Here is a 20,165-nt window from a genome sequence, read left to right as displayed (position 1 = left end):
ATCGATTATTTATACTACAATATTGTTGTATAACAGTACGCTGACGGCTATTTCAAACACACACAATGGTCTCCGTCTTCTCCAGACCAGGACGTTACGACTGGAACACTGGCTTCCTGTGCACCACCGGGACTCATCTATTCCCTCCGGGTTCAAGTGTTAATATCCAGAATGGAATTGGGACCCCTCAATCTCTGCCACACGGACGGTATGTTAATTAGCCCACTTAATTCATCTCAGCAGAGAGCCAAGCGCAAGGGCAGCGTTTAATTCCACAAGATGAAAGATGGAGGCACGCGCCGTCGTCTGATTTTTAACAGATCGCATGCTAGATCACTGGGCTGACTTGGGCTCTTCTGGTTCAAACTGGGCATCTCCACATCCGCCCAAATGAGCCCCCCACCACGTGTTTCCAATTAGAGCATTAGCAGGACGGCCATCTTAAAGTGAAACTAATGAGCCGGCGGCTGTGAGTTGAGCCTGGAATCCATAAGCAGAGCTTGGGGAGGTGGGCGCTGAGCTTGTCCTGCTCTAACCTTCTCCCTCTCGTCTTTGCCGTGTTAGGAATGTCGCCGCGCACAAAGCCCGCTGCTCTGTGATTCGGACAAAGCCACAGTGTCTGAGGCTTCTGGGGGAGTGTGGAGCTGCATGTCAGGGTGATGGAGATGAGTAAACGAGACAAAGTAAGGGTACAAAACAGGGACGACAACTGTGGCACTTTCTTCACATCTTCTTCAGCAAAAAGTAAAGCGCATACAGGACTCTATGTTCGGATTCCATAGATAAACATCAGCATAAAGAGCTGGAAGCTTAATTCAACACATATTCCATTGCACCAAATGACACTAAGAAACCTGTACTGTTTGGAGACATTAAGACACAAGACTGTCCTTTCATGGCCAAATGGTTTGACCTCATTGGGTGATGAACTCATGGAGTAATGTCTTGCATTCACTCATTCACTTCTAGTGAGGCCTGGATGCAGGACTGGATTCTTTGTGACTCCATCTCTATGCCCCACTTCCCACGAAGGTTGCAGTGTACTGCTGCTCACATGAGTAAATATTGAGTAAAATAAAACGTAGAATTAACTGGAACAAACGAACCAAACAACCACAGCAGCTCCGTGATCCTTCATGATGGCTAAATTCAACCATCTGAACGGGACACTACAGATAGAGACCGCCGTGTTGCTCTCAGCTGTATGCAGGACTGTTCTCTCACATGTGTTGGTGGTTCCCTGTCTATAGGAAGCACATTTTATGAGTAAGGCATCACACAGAGTTGAAAACGGGTTGGCCACATGGCTGAAGCCCTAAGTTCAAAGATTTAGACTTTTCTGCCAGAAGTGAGAGCCGGATTTTACCTTCCGCCGGATATATAAAGGCCTCGCTTATTACGCCACAGAAGTGTTTGCTTTTAATCCACCAAATATTTTTATGGCCAAATTGAAGGTAGCTTTGTTGACAGAAGAGTCAAGTTCCTCAAGCTGTACTTGGAACAATCAGAGGTTTAGAAACTGTTAGCAAAGGTCAACATGACTGAAACTGGTTAAATCAGAAGTGAGACACGTCTCAGTTTTATAACATCTAGGTCACACTCCTACCATGAAAGAAAACAGCTTCTGACAACTTCATTTTGTAGAAGCACAAAAAAGGTCTCCAGCAAACAACTAAAGGGGAACCGTTTCTATTTCTCTGTAATGAGAATCTCTTTCCGGTCAGAGGCGTGTTTAAAGTTAGCCTGGATGAGCCAAATTTATGTTGAAGTATTAATGTCACTTATTAAAAATGGAATATTTAATAATAGACCAAGTAAAAAAAAAACAAGTCAACATGCATGGAGTCACAAACAGGCAGATGGCAGCACCTTAAAATGCCTGTCTTATGACATTCAACCTTCCATTCTTTAAGTTAATGCGACAACAAAAGACGTCGCAAGAAAACCAATGACCAACTAGTCAAACAGCTTCTATGAGCAAAACTTTACTAACTGCACCATACAGTGCGATGAATCAGATTCTTGTTTTAATCAGACCATTCTGCGAAAACACACAATGTTATGGGTGTTTTCACAATAGTAGGATTACTGGACGACGTGTAGCACAAAACTAACCTAAAGGCAATGCAGTCTAAGCACTTCTGCACTGCTGGTTCACCATCTTGAAGTCAGGATTATGGATAAGAAAATGCTACATAGAGTACCTTTTCCCAAAACTGTATAGCTGCTTTGACTTGTTTTTCCTTAACTATTTATTAACCGTGTATATATTAAACATGTATTAAAGCAGCTTTTAGAATTTAAATACGTCTGATAATCTAATTTTTACCTCTGTTTTGATTCGTAATACGCCTTCTAGATTACGCATATTCCACTCTTCTTTCCGCAACACAGAGATGTTACCAAGAAAGAGATGCCACAGAATCCTCAGTTTTAAACATATCAGAAACTAGAACTGGTTTCTCCAAACTCGACCTTCAACGCACGTGGTGTGTCATCCATGACTATCTATATCCAGTCGTGATCTAGGCATCAAGACTGTAAACAATTTTCTAGCTCATTACGGATCACTGCTAGCAGTAGCGTTAACTTGATGCCGAGTTTAAAATGCGGCAAACTCAATGAAGAGGATTCTTAAATGACAAATGAGGCAAAGGTTTGAACCTATTTTGGGTTAATATGAATAACAAATTGCGATCAACATGCTAACTTGCGTGTGCTCCAGGTAGCCATTTATGCAAAGATGGTCCAGCCAAGTGACGCGACCGGTCAGTCAGCCTTCCCCAGCTGGCCATCAATCGGTGAAACCTGGTTGTAACTGAGGTACAGACATGTAGACAGACATGCTGGGTGTTTGTCAACCCTGTCACATACCGACTAGTCGACTAATCGTTGAGATACTCGGTGACAAGTCGACTATCAAATGACTCAGTTGCAGCCCAACTCCGCATCATGAGTCTGTACTTTCTTGACTTGTCCCATTTCTCTAGAGCGTGAGGCAAAGAGAACACATTATTACTCCTGCTGCTCCAAGTCTCCAATCAATCTTTCTTTTTATTACCCCTTTCCCTTGATGGCCATCATACATAACTATTCACTCAAGGTATGGGACCTGTCTCCAACTATTTCCTTCATTTGCCTTCAGGGAAGAATGGTCTCGGACTCTCAGCAGCCGAGTTTCACCCCTGCCACTTCACATTTGATATGATGTGATCCAGTGAGCACAGCAGGTAGCGGGCCGATAAAGTAAACGGGAGGCCATCATCCGCGAAAAGAAGTTACGCAACCCCCAGGCCAGTGACAAACACACGCGACTCAAACAGAATTAGGGAGTTCCTCCGTGACTCCCTCATGGTGTCCGCAATAATGCTGACCTAAAAGACCGTGGGCAAAAATGTCTCAGCAAGAGCAGTCGCCACTTGAAGACTTGACAACGGGACAGTCCAAATCCCCTCAGGGACTGGGCAAGTCATCCACACGGTGCCAGTCGAAAGTGAAGAGTAGGCAAGATTGTATGGCTGAGGAATTCCAATCGCTAAAACTCTGAATCACAAATCATGGCAGCCATTATTTAGCATCACGTCCTCAGGTGCCCGTGTGGTGTCCTGAAGGGTCATCAGTATCATTTATTGATGTTTGTATTTCAAAGCAAATTTTGTGACTCAGTACTTCAACGGAACCCCCACGAGCTAATTCCAAATGAATAATTAAGAATAGCAAACTACGATTCCATTGTAATGGTCATTCAAAAGCTAGCATTAACAATATAATATTGAATTACACAGAGCCAAAATTCATACTATACTACTCATTTATATATTATTTCCGACAACCTCACGATACCTATCACGATACAGTGGTCACAAAACGATACATGACACAATACAAATAATCCTAGAAAAAAACTCATGACAATGTTCCACGTCGTCTATGCACTCAAGCCAGTATAGCGCTCCGTCACTTGTGACCATCAGAAACATTCTACAATTCAGACCAGGTGTCTATATAATAAATGAATAAATGAAGTGTACAACTATTAACGTGCTGCAGGTCCTCACTGATAAGCAACAAGCGCCACGTTTTCGTCTTCACAGTCATGCCTCGAAGCCACCACGGGACGCGGCGCGTCATCTCGGATTACGAAAAGCCGAGCGGCTGAAAATGGTCCCCTGAAGTGGTCCCCGCCTTGAGTGCCACCACAAAAAAGCCAGCCCTCCTGAGACTACTCCAGTTGAAAAGAGGATGCTAATCAGTCTGAGGTGCGGGGAGAGAGGGGAGCCGGTGAAGCAAGACCCTCCGTTTCCAGTCTAAAAAGCAGGGGCACACGCATAGGTCCACTTTTTGACAGGCCCACTTTGTCCAATGACCATCATCTATCTCATGAGATGTGCGCTGCATGCTACAGCTGAGCTGAGCAACAGCATGTTTACACCATATGACAGTCGTAAACATCGAATACGGCGTCAACTTTGACCCACTGATCTTGTTTCATGTTTTATTCTCTGCCTCTGTGTCGGAACTGGGGCAACTATGATTTCAGCACTGTAGACGTCGGGTGAATTACGAAGTGATTTGTTTACTGACTATACAGTGGATGTGACCTAATAATGCAACATAATAAACAGAGTATCAGCAGTCGAGCACTAACATTTTGCTTTAACGCTTATCGCCTGGAATAGTGCTGACACAGCAGAGCTCTTATGTAACAGACAGTTAACATTGTTAAAGATCCACATGATTATACTGATAAGTTGAAGACTGCACCAGCATGTTAATGCTTTGATGTCGAAACTAAATAGCAATGATTAAATAGGAGTGCGGCTTGTTCTGTAGTCGATGTTTGACGTCGCACATCAAAGCTCCAAAAATACCTTGAAAAGAAACAAAAGCATTTCTCGATCCCTTGTTTTTGAGCAGCGGCGGAGCTCTGAGTTTGGGAGGAAGAGAAAAGCTCGGCGTCCGGCAGGGCCTCTGCTATCAGCATGATCCTGTCAATAGTTGGCCCAGTCACATGACTGTCAGTAAGGAGTGCAAACGCTTATCTTTTGTACGTTTCGCTTTACGTGAGCCGGAACAGAGTGGGTTATAAAATGGGTGTAAAATAGGTTTGATGAAAAAGCAGGTGATGTTCTGAGAGAGCTCCCACACGCAGAGGAGGATGACGAGGAGGAGGAAGAAGAGGAGGAGGAGGAGGGTCTGCAGAGCTCCAGACAACAACCTCTAATTACAGCCATCAGATGATACAGTTGGGCCGAAATGGAAACCAGCCCACACTGACTCACTCAGGAGTCACACAAACACGAGTGTAGCGGGCAGTTCGGCAGGACGACACCAATAAAACCCCAAGAGCTCCATCTACTCTTGTGAGCTCGGTAGGGTGAGTCCGCAGAGCTGACTTCTCACGACCTTGTGACCCGAGAATTTGAGCAACACTCAGCCTTTTTGGAAGGTTTAGTTTGTCACTGCATCTGGGTTTCAACACACGGACCCAAGGTCACATGACAATACTTCAACAGTAAAACTGTTATACTGATGCAAAGAACCCCAACAGTCCTGGTGACCCGCTTTGAAAACCCGGCTGTAGCTGGTGGAATGAAATCCTTAATGAGCTCATGGAGGTATTAATTAAATATCTGGACCCTATTTTAATCAGACAGGGCAAGTGTTTGCCCTCCTCAGTGCTGAGGCAGGGGACACACTTGATCTCAGCCACAAAGTCAAAGCAGCCTTGCATTTCCCTCAAGTGACTCACCCTAATATAGGAAGGCAAAAAAAGGTCGAGGTGGTCCATGGGAGCAGCATCCAATTAATGTCAAGTGTGACTAATTATAATCGGACCAACGTGTGAAATGGAGGCAGAAACTCCAGACGGCGGCTTATTTTCGCAGATTGAAGCGCTTAATTCGTTTTATAGCGAGGGGGACACTACACGTGGTGGATGATCGCAGACAACACCATGCTACAGGGCCAACCATCACTCACCATCCCACTGTGTTCCACATTCGGTGGAGCAGTGTTCAGCCTGAGCGCAGATTTAATTGAAAATGTATTTAATTACCAAGGTCAACTTCCTCTACCAGGGGCAGTTGTGGGGGAGGCCAAGGCCAAAACGGAGAGGCGCAGCCAGCCATCACCATAACAGCCTGCTGCCCTTCACAATAACCCCCACAGCCATAGTGAATGCAAAGTTACAATGGCAGCACCTTCACGCCAGGTCACGTGACTAAAAAGTGGGACCGAATCTGTATCATATTCACTGATTAGGAATCAACATTTACAGGGTAAAGAAAACAGCAAACTCCATAGAGTAGAGTATTACTACTGTGTAGACTGGTCCGAGTAAGATATTGCCAAAGGAGGTGGTTCGGACAACCAACTGGACAGGACAAAGATTATACCATAAACTCACACATATCTGACAAACTGTGAATCAAGTGGTTCAGAAGTAAGTTATTCATGGAATCACATCAAGTTACACATAAGTCCACTCTCCTACATGATCCAAACACTGTGTACAGTGTTGAAGTTTTCAGTTCTTCTAAAGTGTTGAAAGAGCGGGAATAGAATTCAAACTTTCTAGAACCTTCTCAGCCTCAGCCTCTTGTACAATGTGACATTGTGTTTTTTAAATTTGTATTTGAAAAGTAACCTAAATACAAACTTTCATAGACAAACACGTATGTAAATATGCTATTTATGCAATGTTTTGTTTTGTTTTTAAGTCAAAATTGGCTATTCGGTATTCACCCAAGGGTTTAAAATTTTATTCAGCTTTGACCTCAAATTTTCAACGTGAAAATACGTCCCTACATATGTATCATGGTGGGAACCAGTATATGGGCTGAATTGAGTTAAATCACAAGCAATGAATCACGAAGCTGCAAGACAACAACACTGCAGCGTTTTCATTGTTTATCATGTGGTTATCTGTAAGACAGGAAGCAGAAGTGGCAGAGCCGCAGATACTGAGGTTGTCATTGGTAGTGATTAGGAAGGACAGGATTAAAAAACAGTATAACAGAGTGACAGCTCATGTAGAATATGGAGTCAAAGTTAGGGAAGCTGGAATCATGTGGTTTGGATATGTGGAGAGGAGAGACAGGGACAATGTTGGATGAAGAAGTGGAATGAAGGAGCATATGAAGAGGATAGGGGGCACGAGAAAGGACGTGGAGGAAACAGTCACTGTGATGTTTGATGCTGTTGTATGATGACTGACAATGCAAGCATCATGACGTCCCACACAGAAATGAAGTACACTTAAAAATGAACTTGTTTCAAGCACTGTCGTGACCTTCTACGGGTCGTGTCCAAAAGAACCAGATGCTTACTATGAAGGAAGTGCAGGGTTTTTTAAGGCTTCTAATACATTTTTAAAAAAATCAAATAAATACATAGGAACACAGGAGGGATTAGGGTGCAGTGAAGTTAAAACAAATTAATAAATTGTCTCAACAAGCTCTTCTATTATAACTTAACATGAACGATATAGAAAATAGGTATTTAAAAGGGGTGTTTTGTGGCCATTGAAGAGGTAGAAAACGTAAAAATCCTGCTTCTAAAATGACTAGTCATCACTTAAGGTGACGTGTTCCAGGCTCCGTGGAGGTCCAAAGGTTCCTCCTCTCCTCCTCTGTGGAGGAGCAGATGGTTCTCCCAACACTTCCTCTCAGTTGGAGCATCTCTCTCTGACAGATGGGCCCAGGATCCTGGACCAGGCTAATCTCCAGCACTCCTCCACTTAAAGGCACAGCGGATCCACCTCCATAGTCATGGATGGCATCGGTGGTCATAATAACAACCCATCAAGGTGTTGCAATTACAGCCATGAGTGACACAAGGTGGGGAGGGGGCTTTGGGTTGAAATGGAAACAACACAAAAGAACAAAGGGGGAATACAAAAAAAAGGTGGAGCATTTTGTGCACGCTCCGGATGAACCATTTTATTTATTATCGCCGGATATTTCAAACATTTCTTTTCAGTGGCTGTCAGGGCAGAGGGGCTCAACAATGCCCCCCTCGTTCGCTTCACCGGGTCCTGACAACGTCTGCGCTTCCAGCAGCCAAAGTTGACATGTCGACAACTACAAACCACTTTGGGAATGTCGAAGATTCCAGCCGCCCTCTTAACCCGACACACAGCGCCAAACCGCGTAGGGATTAGGCGCAGTTTAGCGAAAACGCCGCTCAACGACCGTTTTAAAAAGGTAAAACCGAGAGCTGAAAAAACGACAGTGTGTGGGGTTGAATGCAAAACCGTTCGGGGGAGGCGGTTGTGCCGGGGAGGTGTTACACCGCCCGCTTGCCCGCCACCAAAAATGTCAGAGATAGGTGTTAGAATACCGGAGCAAGTAGTCGGAGCTACTTTGCCATGCAAGAAGTGGAACCGAATGAACACAAGACAGCTTCGTGTGCCGTGTGCACGCGGCCGGAAATCCCACACGCACACAGGCAGTTTCGTAACGGCAACCGACGACAAATTCACCAGCGATAATTTCCAGAAGGTTGGAATTACTTACGCTTTTAGTGGATTCTGAATGACAGCCGCCATTTTGGTAGAATGTAACGCAATATCGGCGTCTTGCAGTTCTGAGGGAAACCTAGGGGAGGTAGCCAATCAGCGCAGCAGCTCGACCCGCTGGCCAATCAGGTGCGAGCATACGAGGACGAGGCGTGGCCTTGTGGGGGGTAACTGTCAAAATAATCTTAAAGGGTTTTCCTTCTATTTATCATATTTACAGCTGTTTGACTGGAACTTTCGCTTAAAGACACACGGACCTGCTGAGCGTTAAGAACATTGTGAAGTGGCAGAGCGGGGGGTTACCACGCGAGAGGCCCAGGACATAGAAGCATGTGTTTAATTATTTATTGAAATAGTTATGAATCATTTATCATCATTCTCGTGAGCAGGAGTTGTTCATACATTCTTACATATGTTCAGAAGGGAAGGATGGATTGGTGCAGTGTCTTCAGTCATGAGGAGCTGGTGTGAAAAGAGCTGAACCAAAAGGCAAAAAGACCTTATTTAACTAGTCTTTCATGTGGTCACATCATTTGGTGAATGTGATTTTGGTTTTTTTTTTTTTGTCTGGACTCTCTTTGGGGAGCTCAGCCATCTGGGAGAGACTCACAGCAGATCTGAGGCATCAGAGGCCTGTGTAGTGTAGCTCAGACCTGGAAAACATTCGGGCTGCAAAAGGTTTCCAACTCAACCTTGGATAACATTCTGGATTATCACCATCAATAAGCAGCAAGTTTCCTTTCCTGTCTGCGCAGCTGCAGCGTTGGAGAGAAACAGCTCAGCGACTGAAGCACGCACATGATCTATTCCTCCCACACAGTGCGTGGTTTGACATGGAGATTGAAACACACACACAGAAAGATATACACACACAAAAAATACTGAGGCAATTTCAGGTTCTGTGTTAGAGTGACAAGAGCTGACACAACTTTAATGTATGCAAATCCGTCACCACTTCAACAAGTACTCACACATGAGATTCAAGTTTAAAAGGTCTCAGTCATGCGTGGGTTTTTTTTTCTTTTTTTTTGTGTTGCACATGAAGTGTTTATGACATCACCACGTCTTCATCTCAAACAGCAAAACAGAGCAGGAACGACGGATCACGCACACTTGCTAGGAAACGGACGCCATGATACTTCCTGCCTATGAAATATTGTGATCTCCGAGGATGGTTTGTTCGACGGGACATCCCAAACATCAGAACAAAAAAAAAAAAAAAAGACAAGTCACAAGGAAATGTACCCCTCATTCTAAAAAATATAACACAGACCTTGTGCTTGGCTTTAATACAGTCCTGTATTGGATTTGAAGTGATTGACAACATTAATGGATACACATACAGTTCTAACAAAAGTAAATAAATACAGTACATAATGCCAAACTGATTTTAAAAAGCGGAAAAGGGAGTGATCAAAATAGTCGACTCACACTGGTTTAAGGTGAATATATAGGTGTGAATCTATCCTAGTGTTACATGATGCTACCCTGCAAGTGTTTCCAGCACCGAAAACCTGCAGCTGGTTGCCAATTGGTGTTATAAAAGCTCAAGCAGAACATCCGGAGTGCTTCTATTCCAGTGTTCGAGACACAACCGATACTATTTTTGACTGGTTTGAAACGTGATTGCCCCTTCCACACACTCAGCTTTCTTTAGTCTCGTAGCTTAGCTCCAACATGGCATTGGCCACTTTAAACAGCGGAGAGAACCTCCTAGATTTCAAACAAAAGACCATGTGACTGCTCACCAAACCCAGACCTTTTTTGTTTTTAACTTTATTTAAAAGTTTCCAGTTTGAATTCAGGATAAAGACTTGTTTGTCGCAGGTGACAAGGGGAGCTATATTTAACAGCTATAGATAAAGAAACTCTACACAATAAGAAAGTTCTGGGAGTCAAAATGGCCACCGTTCACCTCTCACACATGCTCACGTGTTAATAGTGTTGCTTTCACTACATAAATACCTTTAGTCGACAAATCCACTCCTCTATAGTTAGCGCTACATCGTCATACAACCACAAGTTCAAATAAAAACACAGACAGTGACCTGAATGATTTTGGCACCCCAGATATCCCAAATCCAGACCGCTTGATCGGGTGGATATCTGGATTTTGGCCATAGTAAGCGACAGCTTATAACAGCTGGAAAGAAAAAGGTTTAGTGCAAAACCTGAAAATGTTGCAATGCAGCATGCAATCGAACCAGCACGCATGTTCAATATCTCCTGGCCGTGACACAGAAATAATGCTTGGTAATATCAACTACAACCCGTCGGGGGTTTGCGACTAACTCTTTAATAAATGATACAACTTTTTTTTTATAATATTTTCTGATAGTAGAAAAATAGCACAACAACCTTTTTATGGATTTTAAAATAGTTTCTTTGAGTGAGAGGAAATGTAGTTCCATCCCACTCAGGGTCAAGTATCATACATATCTCCGGCTGTTCTATGAAGGCCACTGGAACACGGAACGTCCCGACAAAAAAAAAGAAAAAAAATCAGCCCGGATATACGTGACTGGACTAGAACCTTTAGAGAGATGCAGCGGTGAGCGGCTGCGGGTGTTAAAGATCTCCGGATTTCTGGTTGCAGCCGGTGCACACGCGCACCGGGTGGTCCCAGCCCCTGGATGGAACAGGCCGGCGCTCCGGGGAGCAGTCGGCACATACTCCCTGACCGCAGGCGCGGCAGTGATGCTTGGACAGTTTGGCAGTGAACTCGCGCTGGCAGTGGTGGCAGGAGAGGATGTCCTGGTCGGGAACCCAGTAGGCAGGGCGGGCCGCGTCTTTAACCAGGCCTAGAAAATAAATAAATGAATAAATCCACCTTACCTTAAAAGGGGTGTTTTGTATACAAAATAAAAATAAAAATAAAAATAAAAATAAAAATAAAAATAAAAATAAAAATAAAAATAAAAATAAAAATAAAAATAAAAATAAAAGAGCGATGAAAACCCTCTGCCAGTAGAGGGCAGTGGACCCCCAACATTGCAAGCTATTTCTGTTGCCTAACTCTCCTACTATCACTATCCAGGCAGCACTCACCAAGCGGGATGTCAATCGCAGTGACCACGACGCCGAGCGTATTGGTCACAGCCTCGCCAACCTTCCTGGCAAGAGTCCCGCCCTCCTCCTCCTCCATCTCAGGGTCAACGCTCTCTGAAATGTCACACGGATTTTAATGCTGACCCGGAACAATCGAACCAGCAGGCGTCTCCTACCTTCATACGAAGCTCTCTGCTCATAGCAGTCGTCACACACTCGTACAGGCCCCAGCCCCCAGCCTCGCTCAGGCACCGGGGCCACTTTGGACGAGCATTCGTCGCAGAAACCTTCTCCGCAGGCACGGCAGTGATGCTTGGTGTCGTTGTCCTGGAAGACTAAGTTGCATTTATGGCACACCTGGGAGGGAACAAGAGCATGGGTGTTTGTAAACAGGTGCCATTCCAGGGTGTGTCCCTGTTGACCACGTCCCCAGTCAAAGCCACAACAATATTAATATCTGGAAGCAGTAAACTCTTCTACATAAGCTTGATCCATCCACACAATAACAACCAAGAGGCTGCCATCTTGACTGTGGGCGCATGTGAGCCTTTCACTTGACTCTTTAACCTAAAAATGTACTTTATATCTCACGTTAGAATCCAGATTAGCAGACGTGTGTCAAGAGCCTTGGTTGTGATGTAGAACATAGCAAAGAAAGTGGACACAGTAACTGTCCTTGAGCAGTGAGTTACACTTCATATATTGGATGATGTAACTTGCTAGATCTGTGTGCTGTGTGTGTGTGTAACAGGGCCTGAAGACTGCAGGCCGTAAACATCCCTGTGGACACTTAAGTGTTGACGGTGGGGGAGGGGAGCGCGTGTCGCTCACCAAGATGAGGGAGTTGGATTTCCAGTAGGGCGGCGCGATCTGATCGGTCAGCCAGGAGGTGACGGCCTTGGTGGGCTTGACGCTGAGCTCCGACACGGACTGGGCCACCAGGTTGACTCCGTCCAGAAGCCGCTGCGCTGCATTGCTGTTGTCCTTCAGGAAGCCGCTCGCCTGACCGAGCCAGATCATCATTTAGAGATGCATATTTGCCAAAGGCGGACGCATTCACAGGGCAGTGCTCTCACCCCGGGCCACACGTGCTTGATCTCAGTGCGAACGACTGTGTCCACTGGATCCTGGTTCCCGAACCAGTACTGACGGCTGCGGTAGATCACTCCGCAGTGGGGACACTCAATGACATACCTGGCAGTAAAACACAAGCAGACGTTGAACTGGGCTGACTGGTCTCACGTGACAGTTAACCCACTGACCCTTGACCTTGCATGCCGACACTCACCCAGACCAGGCATATTTGGCAAGACCCATCCAGGGGGAGTCTGAAGAGGCGGAGGTTTTCGGGACAACAATCACTTCTTTACCTTTTTCATAGCAGCCCTGAGGCAAAGGAAAATATTTGGTTACTATGGCAATGTGCTCAAGTATTTTAGCTTTGTGACTATACGCTAGAGCGAATGAAGCATGAGTGGGTGGGGCCCCCTTCTTACCTTACAGGTGAAAACTCGATTATCATGCTGTACAGAGTAGCGGCAGCGATGCTTTGCTTCATGGAAATCTCCTTCCAGCAGGTGATTCATGCTGTTTTTGCAGCCCGATCTGAGGGAGGAAATGATCATGGTATAAGAGCCAAACGTTGGGCAAATGTCCATGGCAGTGATGGGCGAATGAGGCTTCATGAAACAGTGTCCTCATTTTCAGAGCTGAGCAGACGCTCCAGGTTTTAAAATGATGCAAGGTTTTATTGAGTCCGAAGATTTTAGAGCATAGAGTGGGCTCTGAAAATGGGGACACGGTTTCATGAAGCCTCATAAGCCCATCAGTACAGACACTCACCCGCAGCTGAGGCACAAGCAAGAGCAGGTGAAATACTCGTCAGGGAAGAAGGAGTTGTTAGAGACCAGCTCTTCTCCAATCTCTCCGTTGAAGCGTTCACTGAGGGCCTGCAGCAGGAGGCAAAGCGCAACAACACCGTCTGATTCAGATCTTCTTGGATTCATAGGGGGCTGATATTCACCATCAGAGCTTTGAATATGACCACTGGGCTACGAGGCGACCGCGTGGCGTTGTTGTCCAACAGCAGCTCCAGCTTGTTCTGCAGGCCGCGGAAGTCGGTCGGCGGAGTCAGAGTCTGCGTTCCCCAGTAGTGGACCGAGCTGAAGGCTTCGGGGTAACGAGAAAGCTTCTTGAAGCGCTCCAGGAGGTGGCGATCCACCACCTCCGACGACTTGCCTGAGGGCAAAAACACAACAGACTGAATGGAGGAGCAAACATATACACCCTGGTAACACATCAATAGGAGTAATTATAATGTTATTTAGAGAGAACTGTAGGTGACCAGTCCTGGGTAACACCTAGTTTACCCTACTTTATAATGAATAATTACAGGCTAATAAGCTGCTATTACACATCCTAAAAAGTAGCGTATTGATGGTATTATGTTCTCTAATGTAAGGTGTGATCAAAACATTGGTCTTTGAATGAAATTAGGCAGCAACACACACGCAGTTATCTGCAGAAAGACATGTTAATGTTATGATCTCTGAAGGCTTCAGAGAAATGTAGACCAGGAGCTCGTCGTTCAGGTCTGAGTGGGGTAAGTGTATATAATTCCCTGAGTGACAGCAGGATGGGGCGGGGGGTGTGAAAAACAGCTGGAATGTCAATTACAAGCTTGAACGGCAAACTCTTGAGGCGAATATTTGACACACTGGTGCTTGACTCGTGGACGTGCTGCTGCTTAGACCTCCACGTAACTTTGTGCCAGTAGATGTTTTAATTTTCTTAGGAGACTTCCTCACTCAGATTTGCTGGTTATTGTTCAGTAGAATGTACCTGATCCCAGCAACTTGGTGTGGACCGTTTCGTGGAAGATGACCACAGCAGGGCCCAAGGTGGACAGCGGGACATCCAGACCACATCTGGCAGTCGTGGCCTTCAGCTCCTTGGTGAAATGCTTCAAGTAGGCCTCCGAGGCGTCGCCCAGGAACTTGAAGAGGTCATCGTGGAGACGGTCCGCGTGCGTGCGGTAAATGATGAGGTCGGAGATGGCGAGCACCTTAAGCAAGAGACGGGTCCTCTGGCCCTGATTGGCGCAGTTCCCCAGCAGCCCCTCTGTGTCGATGACCACCACTTTATGGACGGGGTCGAACGCTGCCCACACGCCCACCGTGCAGGACTCTTGTGCTGGAGAGGTCTTGAAGACCTCTCGCCCCATGAAGAACGTGTGGTTGAGGGTGTGAGATTTGCCTTCGCCGGTGTTGCCAAAGATGGAGACCACCTTCAGCAGCTGGTCAGAGGGGCAGCCCAGCCGCTTTACGAACGTGGCCTCATCTTTAATCTGAAACAAGAGCACCATTAGCCTTCATGCTCATGTACACAATTGATCTGTGAAGTGTTCTCCTGGAAGCAGTACTAGAGTACTTTTACTATCATTTCAAAGTAGTAGTATTAACAGTAGTCGTTGTCAAATGGCAATACTAGCAATATTACTGGAGTAATAGCAGTAGTAGTAGTGGTAGTGATGTTGATAGTGTATAAATACTATATAATTATAAGTAGTGTATATGTAATATATAAGTATATAGAAGTAAATATAAGTAGTATTCATCGTAAACAATGAGAATTAAAATGTATCTCTAAGGTCCTTGTGGAAGTGTCAGTACTACTACTACTAATAATAATAATAATAAAAGGTGCAATGGCTGGGCTACTACTAGCCAACTGTTGTGCTAGTACTACCATTGTCCTTGTGTGAAGAACAATACTGAGCCTGGCTTTCACTTGCAGACATCAGTGGTGGTGAGTGAATGATCGGAGTTTTAAAATGATTGAAATTTTAAAGCACATATTTAGCTAGTTACAGCATTAGTTTAGTATTTATTGTGATAGTAATAGTGACATAATTCTTCGCATAATGCCGAGGATGGCAAAGGTATTAACATTGTGTCAATAGTACTAATTTGCTACACAAATGTGGGAGTAGTCGTAGTATTTGGGAGGAAGCCGTATTAGTGGATGTGATCAAAGTAAACAAAGTGACTGTAGTATTGCTAGTTCTTGCAATAGGGACAGTAGATGATAAGGAAATAATAATAGTAGTTATTTCGGAGACACTATCAGTACAATGGTATGTAGAGGAAGTAGTACTAGCAATCACAGTACATAGCAGTTGATGCTGTAGAGGTCGAAGTAGTGACAGAAACAGTTTGGGGAGAGGTTGAAGTCGAGTCTTAAACTTGTTTGATTTCACAGTGACAGTTGTACAGTATGAGGATTTGGTTCCGTGTGGAACAGGCTGACTCACTTGCATCTCCTCGTTCTCATCCACCAGCAGGAAACTGGAGACGTTCTCCAGTAGTTTGACTCTAATCGATCTGCTCTCATCCTCCCCTTGAACAGCAGGCGGGGGGATAGATGTTTGGACAGCTGTGACCTGGGACGCTCTCGGGGACGGAGGATATGACGTGAGCTGATGTTTCTTCTTGTTGCCCCCACTGTGGGTGCGCTTCTGACACTCCTGGCACAAGTTCAGTTTGCAGTTCTGGCAGCGGACCACCGATCGATGACGCTTGTCACCGTTGGCTCCTTTGCAGTGGTCGCAGTAGGGCACATGGCCGGCGCTGATCTGGACCCGCTCGTGGTGGTGGAGTCGCTCCTGGCTGTGGAGCTCCAGGTCGCAGCGGACGCACTGGAGGCTTCTGCACTCGTCGCACTCGAACGCTGCTTCCTCGGAGCCGCCGCAGGCGTAACTCTCCTGGCAGATCAGGCTCGTGTTGACTCCTTTCTCAGAAGACGAGCCATGGCCACTCATCGTTCCCTGCCACGTAAACCGGGGGCTCTCGAGAATCACTTCGACTCCAGATCGATGGCGAGGACGCGACGGCACCACATACAACAATCAAGTGCGACCAAGGGGACGGAAAACAACCAGCTCACAGCTGCTGCCGCTGCATCGTGGCCGGCTTAACTAACACTCTGCTCTTAAATAACGTCGAAACACATTCACAGCCTCAAAGGCTTCAAACGGGACGAGCCGTGACGCGTAACTAGTGCCACTATCCGTGATGCAATTGAGCATAAATGACGTCGACTGAAGTGGCAGCCTTATATAATCGACACTGCTTGTTTACGCGCGTTGCACCGACGGCAGCAGTTGAAATACAAAGTCATTCCAATGTAAAACGCTGTGTTTTTAGCGTAGCGAGCACCGAGCGAGACAATGAGCCTGAAATGATGAATGTGCAATTGTTGTGCTAACAACAGGACAGCTAGCTTTAGCTTCGTCGCCAGGAGTTATCGCTCATCCGTAAACAAATGTTCTGTGCACCTCACCGAGCGGCTGAAGCAAAGAAAAGCAGTCAAGAAGAAGCCAGGGGAGTTGGCGAACCAGCGCCCTTTCATTGGCGTCCAAACGGCAGCAGCTAGCTTCCAGGCTGACAAGTGTCCTAAAAAAAACAATACCCGGTCGGTTTCCACCACGCGAATATCCGCCAAAGGTTCGGCTGGAAAATGTGCCAGAAAAAGCTGCGGGAGTCGCCTCGAAAGTCTTTACATTTGTTGGTGTTTTCCAAGCCGCCCGAGCTGTGTCATTGTTTTTGTTCCGCGGCTGACTCCACTAGTAGCTACGCTGTGTTGTTGCCAGGTCACATCAGCTGATCAGATTATTTCAGTCACAGGGTCAGAGGAGGGTGCTCGCTGGAGCATCATGGGTAATGTAGTCCCCACGCGAATCCAGGAAGCGTATAATAAAAGACCTTTTGACAAATGGAAAAACATAAAAACATCGCGAAATTAAGAATTACAACTCTTAAAAAGAAGAATATTAAAAAAGTATAATTCACATAAATGAATGAATTAGTAAGTAAATTATGCACTGGGGCGGTTTGCAGCCGAGTGTAAAGCGGCCGGGATGAGGATCAGCACCTTCGAGTCTGAGGCCATGGTTCTCGACCGGAATAAGGTGGTTTGCTCTCTCCGGGTCGGTGGAGAGTTCTTGCCCCAAGTGGTGGAGTTTAAGTATCTTGGGGTCTTGTTCTCGAGTGAGGGAAGAGGGGAGCGTGAGATTGATAGACGGGTTGCTGCAGCGGCAGTAGTGATGCGGTCGCTGTAGCGGACCGTCGTGGTGAAGAGGGAGTCACAAGACGAAGCTCTAGATTTACCGATCGATCTACGTTCCCACCCTCACCTATGGTCACGAGCTTTGGGTCATGACCCAAAGGATGAGATCGCGGATACAAGCGGCTGAGATGAGTTTCCTCCGCAGGGTGGCTGGGCGCACCCTTAGAGATAGGGTGAGGAGTTTGGTCATCCGGGAGGAGCTCGGGGTGGAGCCGCTGCTCCTCCACAGGTCTGTGCGGAACGGAAAGTTTGGGCTTCCCTGCTCCGAATGCTGCCTCCGCGACCCGACCCCGGATAAGCAGCAGAAGAAGGTGAAGGTGAAGGTGAATAAATTAGTGTTACCGTTACATAAATGCGACACAAGAATAACACAAACAGAAAAAAAAGAAAAACATCAAGTCTTTTCTCAAGCTGCGCAGGTATTAAATTTCCGGTTCAAGTGTCTTAAATGTTGGTCAAACCTTTTTGACTTCCCTGACCTTAAAGGCCCTGGAGTGACATTCAGCAAACACACCGTGCGACATATTTGGAATAACTTTGCACACCTTTTTGGGAACTAGATATGACATTTTGCACAAGAAAACTCAGTTTAAAAACAATATATTCCTTGAATTAAACACAATCTTTATAAAAAATAATGCTGACCATAAAATAATGACTTGCTTATTAGCATCATAACTACTGAAGTGAATCAGTGGCTCATTATTTATTCCCACATTGCGCATTCTTTCTGAATTAATCCCACATTTTTGTCTGAACTATGGCATCGATAAATGGCTTGGAGCCCTGTTTGAATCCATAGAGGCTTGAGTTTGACATGTAGTTTGTTTTCCTGTTTTCCATTTGTTACTTTCAGCATTTGAAAAGGATGTTTTTATTAACAAACTCTTACTTCCATAGTACAAACAGACTCACTCAGTACATTAGCAAGACACTGAAGTTTAAAGATGTTAATTTAATGCAACTAGAGTTGTTTTGCATTTTGAATGGGCTTCAAGTCGACAATAACGTGATATTTCATCGTGATTTTACCTTCTTATTTCGCTGCATATTTTTGTCAATAACGGAAGATTCAGAAAAAGCACAAAATAAGTTGTTAAATATATATATATATATATACTATATAAACTGGCAGTAAAATAAAACTAATTGTACAGACTACAGACTCATTCCTAAGCGCGACTTGCTGTGTGTCATCTTCTTAGTCGAGGATTTCAATGTCCTTTGTCTTGTAAAGTAGCAACTTCAAAGTGTCAGCAGGCGACCATTTGTTCTTAAAGCCACTTGGTGTTTCCCTCCATTTTTACACTGACAGCCTCTTTTCCTCCTGATCAGCGTTCCATTAAAGCAAAAAAGAAACCTCAGTTTTCTCTATACTTCATACTTTAATTCACGACACACAGAAAGAGCAGGACAGAGGAATATATACACATGATGTGAGTGGATGTTATTGCATGTTGAGCAGTTTTCTCCAGCCGCCGTCGCAAAAAGTCTTGAAACGCTTGACGAGGTCGAGCCTGTGCTGTTTAGCTCCAGAGCGCTTCAGTCGGATGGCGGCAGATATTGCACAGTCAAACACATCCTTCAAGTTGTGTTGGGTGAGAGCGGAGCATTCCACGTAGTCGCAAGCGCCGATCCTGCGAGCGAGCTTCCTGCCTTGTTTACAGCTCACCGGTCTGCTGCGCCCTCTGTCCAGATGAATGAGCACCTCGACGTTCTGCCGCAGGTCCGACTGGGTTCCCACCAGAATGATGGGAGACCTCGGGTTTCTCGCTCGGATCTGCGGGATCCACTTGGAGGTGACGTTGTGGAAGGAGGCCGGGTTGACCAGGCTGAAGCAGAGCATGAAGACGTCCACATGGGCATAGCACAGGGAGCGAAGATGGCCAAACTCCTCCTGTGGGTTTACACGGAATTACACACCAAACTTTGGTCTCTCACAACTCGGAACATGTGATGCTGACCTGTCCTGCTGTGTCTATCAGCTTGAGGCGCGTTTGTAATCCATTGACATGAACCGAACCTGGAGAAAAGACCATGTCACTCGTAGCTCCAGGAAAAAAAAACAGTTGCAAGTAACTTACCGGTGAAAACGTCAAAAGCCGTCTGCCTGTAGTCGCTGTTGTAACCGTTGAAGATGTAGCTGATGATCATGCTGCTCTTCCCCACAGCTCCATCGCCCACCAGCATGCAGCTCAGCTCTTCCTTCAACCTGTGGGCCTTCTCCAGTCGCTGACACGCTTGAGCCATTTTAGTGGCGATCACCAATATCCCATCATTCCAGGAGCAGCAGCGCGAGAGTCCTGGCCGTGTTGCAGGGCTACTGTACTCACGGGAGGGCGACAATGCAGAAGAGGAGCCAGAAATTTGAAAGAACAATGGCAGCCAATCAGCTCAATGACCTCCCGACACTTTGGTCCATGGATGTGTGATGTGCATTTGCATGGCCACTCCCACCGGTGGGGTCAGA

General features: G+C 45.8%; 3 protein-coding genes across 5 annotated transcripts in view; all 3 read right to left on the bottom strand.

Annotated features, from left to right (window-relative positions):
• The window catches only part of LOC128747768 (zinc finger protein DPF3-like), a 51,823-nt gene extending 43,235 nt beyond the window's left edge, over nt 1–8,588 (bottom strand). For all 3 annotated transcript variants that reach the window (XM_053845910.1, XM_053845909.1, XM_053845911.1), the window contains exon 1: nt 8,520–8,588. In XM_053845910.1, coding sequence (XP_053701885.1) covers nt 8,520–8,551 — 32 coding nt within the window. In that variant the 5' untranslated portion in view covers nt 8,552–8,588. The remainder of the gene's footprint in view (nt 1–8,519) is intronic.
• Nucleotides 8,589–8,877: 289 nt separating this feature from the next.
• On the bottom strand, nt 8,878–17,223 carry LOC128747709 (zinc finger FYVE domain-containing protein 1-like). Its single transcript, XM_053845788.1, has 11 exons — nt 15,882–17,223; nt 14,411–14,915; nt 13,593–13,807; nt 13,412–13,518; nt 13,066–13,174; nt 12,858–12,955; nt 12,646–12,763; nt 12,401–12,571; nt 11,746–11,926; nt 11,570–11,683; nt 8,878–11,322 (listed from the first exon to the last, which is right to left on the bottom strand). The coding sequence occupies exons 1-11, from the start codon at nt 16,386–16,388 to the stop codon at nt 11,090–11,092; spliced, it is 2,358 nt and encodes a 785-aa protein (XP_053701763.1). The 5' UTR covers nt 16,389–17,223; the 3' UTR covers nt 8,878–11,089.
• A 1,919-nt stretch (nt 17,224–19,142) lies between these two features.
• Nucleotides 19,143–19,945, bottom strand: LOC128747088 (rho-related GTP-binding protein RhoV-like). Its single transcript, XM_053844636.1, has 3 exons — nt 19,780–19,945; nt 19,660–19,718; nt 19,143–19,592 (listed from the first exon to the last, which is right to left on the bottom strand). Exons 1-3 carry the CDS (start codon nt 19,943–19,945, stop codon nt 19,143–19,145), a joined length of 675 nt encoding a protein of 224 aa, XP_053700611.1.
• Nucleotides 19,946–20,165: the final 220 nt, after the last annotated feature.

This window comes from Synchiropus splendidus, chromosome 16, assembly GCF_027744825.2.
Source record: "Synchiropus splendidus isolate RoL2022-P1 chromosome 16, RoL_Sspl_1.0, whole genome shotgun sequence".
NCBI classification, from domain to species: Eukaryota; Metazoa; Chordata; class Actinopteri; order Syngnathiformes; family Callionymidae; genus Synchiropus; species Synchiropus splendidus.
Note: the sequence above shows the minus strand (reverse complement) of the source record. Positions and strands in the feature narration are given on the sequence as shown.

Coding starts and splice junctions, on each gene's coding strand:
- LOC128747709 (XM_053845788.1), bottom strand. CDS start 16,388: ATGAGTGGCCATGGCTCGTCTTCTGAGAAAGGAGTCAACACGAGCCTG. Junction 13,175..13,411: donor TGCTTGTGCCTCAGCTGCGG/GTGAGTGTCTGT, acceptor TTCCTCCCTCAG/ATCGGGCTGCAAAAACAGCA. Junction 11,927..12,400: donor AATCCAACTCCCTCATCTTG/GTGAGCGACACG, acceptor GTTCCCTCCCAG/GTGTGCCATAAATGCAACTT.
- LOC128747088 (XM_053844636.1), bottom strand. CDS start 19,945: ATGGCTCAAGCGTGTCAGCGACTGGAGAAGGCCCACAGGTTGAAGGAA. Junction 19,719..19,779: donor GGCTTTTGACGTTTTCACCG/GTAAGTTACTTG, acceptor TCTTTTCTCCAG/GTTCGGTTCATGTCAATGGA. Junction 19,593..19,659: donor TGATAGACACAGCAGGACAG/GTCAGCATCACA, acceptor GTAAACCCACAG/GAGGAGTTTGGCCATCTTCG.